Raw genomic sequence first — 4,923 nt, forward strand, 5'->3', positions numbered from 1 at the left:
TATATATATATATATATATATATATATATATATGTGTGATTACATATTTTTTATTTTTTATTTTTTATTTTATTTTATATTTTTTATAGATATGGTGTCACATATGTACGGTAATATATGAGAATAAGGTTGCCTTAAAAAAATGCATGAAATATTTAGAAGATACAATGCAAGGAAAAATAACAAGCATACATTTTAGATATATACTATTGGAATTGAATAAAATATTACAAGAGCATAATTTTGAAATGTAAGTTTTATATGGAAAAGAATAAATAAAAAAAAATAAAATAATAAAAAAAAAATAAAAAAAAAAATAACTGTATGTTCATATAAAATATTAAATAGAGTAATTTATGATTACAGAAAGTAAATATGTGAACATATGTGTAATTAAGAATTTTATGAAAACCATACATAAATGGATATAACATATAAATAAATATATATATATATATACATATATATTTTTTGTCTATATTTATATATTTGTTTTTTTTTTTTATTTCCCCATTTTAGGAACAAGCCTTTAACAGATGAACAAATTGACTTACTAGCTTATACAGTCGAAACAGATGATAAAGTGGATTATGTTGAATTCTTCAACTCTTTCAAGCCTACATATATATATTCAAATAATTAAGCTTTCTAATATATCGTTTTTAATTTTTTTATTTTATCATTATATATATATATATATATATATATATATATATATTTATATTTATTTATTTATTTATTATTATTATTTATTTTTTTTTTTTTTTATGTGTATCTACAAAAAGGGAAAAAAGAAAATTACATATATGACGAAATAAAAGCATATAACAATACAAGTCTAACCCTTTTGATATATTTTTATTTTTATTATTTCCCTATACATAAAAATAATTCTTATCATATACTTAATTATCATTTAATATCTTTGTTAATTTTTTTATTGTGGAATTATTATAATTTTATAATATCATTTTTTTTTCTTTCTTTTTTCTCTATTTCTATCTCTCTTTATATATATATATGTTGAAAATTTTTTTTTTCTTGTTGTTATGATATAAACCTAATAAGTACTTATACATTTATAAAACAATATATTATGAAAAAGTAGATAGAAACATATAAGAGTATTTTTTTTTTTAAGATGTCTAGGATTATAGATGAGTTGAAATTATTCTTGACCAACTTATCCGTAAAAAAAAAAAATAAATAGATAAAAGTGTTTATATATATATAAACATTTATGTTTATATATTTTGTATTAAGAGATACATATTATATGCTGCATATATATGGAGAAAATATAAATATATTAATATTTTTTAATTTATATATATATATATATATATAGAAAGGATCAGATACTGTCGACACAAACGATCTAATGGACTCGGGTTCATAAAAATGAATATATATATATATATTATATATATGTATATATGATTATGTGTTAATTTTTTTATTGTATTTGTTATAGGAATTGCTGACAAAAATGTAATTTTAAATATAAAAGAAAAACTTGGTGATAGTCCTTGGAACGTCCAAAATTTAATCAACGTAATAAATAAATTAATATGTAAATAAATAAATATATATATATATATATATATATATATATATGTATGTGTGTATTACTTTCAAATGACACACTTGTGTCTTTTTTTTTTTTTTTTTCCCTCTTATTGTAGCTAGGAATGGACGTGATAGAAGAAAATAATAATAAGGGTGGTATATATGATGATAATAATAATAAGGGTGGTATATATGATGATAATAATAATAAGGGTGATATATATGATGATAATAATAATAATAAGGGTGATGATTTTGATGATTATGACGATTATGAACTTGAAGTAAAACAAAATAGCAGTGATAATATTATCTCAGATATTGAGTGGGAGAAGGTATGTTCTGAATATGAAAAGTTTACAAGTGGCAATATCGAAGATATTATTGACAAGGACTTTGATGATATTAAGAAGTATGAAAATAAAAATAATGATATGAATAGTATTACAAGTAGTCATAATAATAATAATAATAATATTACTCATAATAATAATAACCATAGCATATATTGTGATAAGGACAAGATACATATTAATACATATCATAAATATGATATTATTAATATTAATGATGATGATGATAATTTTTATGTCAAGTATATAAAATATAAAAAATATAAAGATATAGAAGAAACGTTAAAAATCATGATAAGTGATCATAAAATGTTTAATAACCACCCTATAATAAAAGAATTTATTTTATTATTAATTTTTTTATTTCAATGTATAAGAGAAGAAGGAGAATATAAAAATATGAATAATATGAAAAAAATATATAGAACAAATTTTTCATGTTTTAAAAAAAAGAAAGACAAAAAAATGAAGCTTACTAAACTGAGATCTAATAGTTGTATGACTGAAAAAATAAATGACTCTAAAATTTTATATGACACTAAAATTTTATATGACACTAAAATTTTATATGACATTAAAAATTCATATGACATTAAAAATTCATATGACATTAAAAATTCATATGACATTAAAAATAGGGGAAGAGAAATAAAACATATAAATAATATCATGAGTGATGAAACTGTTTTTTCATTTTTTAATAATCTAAAATTAAAAGAAGACCGTACATCTAAATATAACACATCAGATAATATGTTGTTAAAATGTATTCATAAGGAAGAAGAAGAAAAAAAAAAAAAAAAAAAATGTATGAATACTGACAGTTGTTTTAATTCAAGTGATGATGAAAATGGAGCAGTTTATATGTATCATGATAATGACAATATAAAAAATAATAATAATTTAAAAATATCAAACAATATGTCTAATAATATGTATAACAATATGTCAAACAATCCATCTTATAAAGTTGACAAATATTTTGACAATTCCTCCAGTATCTTTCCAATTTATAATAATATATTTTATAATTTAAAAGAACAAAAATCCATGTATGATTATAACATGGATGATATAAAACATGCATTTAGTTATGACAATATAAATAAAGTATGTGAATCATTATTTAAATATATGCATTATATTAGAAGAAGTAAACATGAAGAGTTAAAAAAAAAATGTATTAATATGATTATTATATTATTATATCTTACTTATATATCATTTGGTATTTATTTTTTAAAAACAAATCATATATATATAAAATTATATTATTTATATAAAGAATTTCAAATATTCAAAAAAACAAATAATGATATACAAAAAAAATTAAATAAAAAAATTCAACAACATATTAACCAACATAAATTAAATGAACAACATACACAAGAATATGATAAATTAAAAAAGAGTTATGTGGAATTAAAAAAAGAAAATGAAAAACTTAAAAATTATAATAATGTCATACAAAAATTAAAAAATAAAATTGCACTTATGGAAATAGAAAAAAAAAAAATTATCATCAAAAAAAAAGAAGAATTAGATTATATAATTAAACAAAAAAAAATTTTATTAAATCATAATGATAGTAACCACCATAATGATAGTAACCAACATAATGATAGTAACCAACATAATGATAGTAACCAACATAATGATAGTAACCAACATAATGATAGTAACCAACATAATGATAGTAACCAACATAATATTGAAGACAAAACAATTGAGAGCAAACCATTTAACAGCTTTATCAAAAAAACATGCAGTGTGATAGAAAAAAAAGATTATTTAAAAACTAACAAGTTACAATCAAAAACAAATTCAAAGATTTCCTTTAAAAATAAGGATATACAACAATTATCAGAGGGTCTTAATATATCTATAGCTAGCACATCACAAAATAATTCTACACATGAAATATATTCATCAGATGAAAGAAAAAATATAAAAAAAAATTGTTTCAATATAAATAATAAACAATTTAATATTAAACATAATGCAATAACAAATAGATGTTATTATACCTCAAAAGAAGCTTATCATAAAAATATATTAACATATCCAAATATTTGTGAAAATAAACTAACTGTGCAAGGTATATATAATCAATGTGAAGAAAATATAAAACATATGTTAATAAATAATAAACAAATTGAAAATAATAAAATATATAATAATGTATACACACAATGTGATATTATAACAAATAATAATAAATGTAATAATGATATGAATCATAATTTTAAAAATAATAAATTAAAAACAAAACAAGAAATACAAACAAACATATATAATAATATTAATATGTATATTTCGAAAAAAATGGATTCTATAATTATTCAAATAATATCCTCTCAAAATAAATTGAATAAAATCATAGGTATTCTAAATTATGATGATAATTATTTTATTCCTTTATATATGTTTTATATAAAGAAAATAAATTATGATGAATTATTTAAAATTTATTTTTTAAATAATAAATATTTTTATATTAACGATATATTTCAACTAAAAATAAATAAAAATTATAATTATCAAAATGATTTAAGAAAAAATAAACACCACCCAAATGAACACTACAACAACAACGACTACTACTACAACAACTACAACTACTATTATCATTATTATTATTGCTGTGCGTGTTGTTGTGTGGTTAGTCATTATATCATCTTAAATACAAATGGGCAAGAAAAACAAATTACACTAAAGAATCAACAAAACAAAGTTACATATAAAGATCTTATAATAAAAAATAAAAAGGAAGTCATTTTATTTGAAAATAATAAAAACAAGATAAATATAACAAAATATATTTTCAATATCAAATATATTAATAATATTTTAAATTTATATGATTATGATAATGTGTTTCAACAGTATTTATCCTCAACAGATTCATATCATAATGATATTGATGATCTAATTCACATGTCTCATACACATTATCATTATGATTACTCTATATATTCTCAAAAAATGGAATACTCACAAG

The 4,923-nt window shown here is 18.7% G+C and overlaps 2 protein-coding genes across 2 annotated transcripts in view; both read left to right on the forward strand.

Moving 5' to 3' along the window:
• PGSY75_1423300 (serine/threonine protein phosphatase 7) overlaps positions 1-643 on the forward strand; it is a gene marked incomplete at both ends in the record, with an annotated part of 5,258 nt that extends 4,615 nt beyond the window's left edge. Inside the window, 2 exons of the mRNA XM_018787933.1 lie at positions 90-250; positions 520-643. Coding sequence (XP_018639305.1) covers positions 90-250; positions 520-643 — 285 coding nt within the window. The remainder of the gene's footprint in view (positions 1-89; positions 251-519) is intronic.
• A 498-nt stretch (positions 644-1,141) lies between these two features.
• PGSY75_1423400 (putative membrane protein) overlaps positions 1,142-4,923 on the forward strand; it is a gene marked incomplete at both ends in the record, with an annotated part of 4,345 nt that continues 563 nt past the window's right edge. Inside the window, 4 exons of the mRNA XM_018787934.1 lie at positions 1,142-1,189; positions 1,349-1,391; positions 1,475-1,554; positions 1,686-4,923. The exon at positions 1,686-4,923 is cut by the window's right edge and continues 563 nt beyond it. Of these exons, the coding sequence (XP_018639306.1) occupies positions 1,142-1,189; positions 1,349-1,391; positions 1,475-1,554; positions 1,686-4,923 (3,409 nt within the window). The remainder of the gene's footprint in view (positions 1,190-1,348; positions 1,392-1,474; positions 1,555-1,685) is intronic.

Source organism: Plasmodium gaboni, chromosome 14 (assembly GCF_001602025.1).
Source record: "Plasmodium gaboni strain SY75 chromosome 14, whole genome shotgun sequence".
In the NCBI taxonomy this organism is placed as follows: domain Eukaryota; phylum Apicomplexa; class Aconoidasida; order Haemosporida; family Plasmodiidae; genus Plasmodium; species Plasmodium gaboni.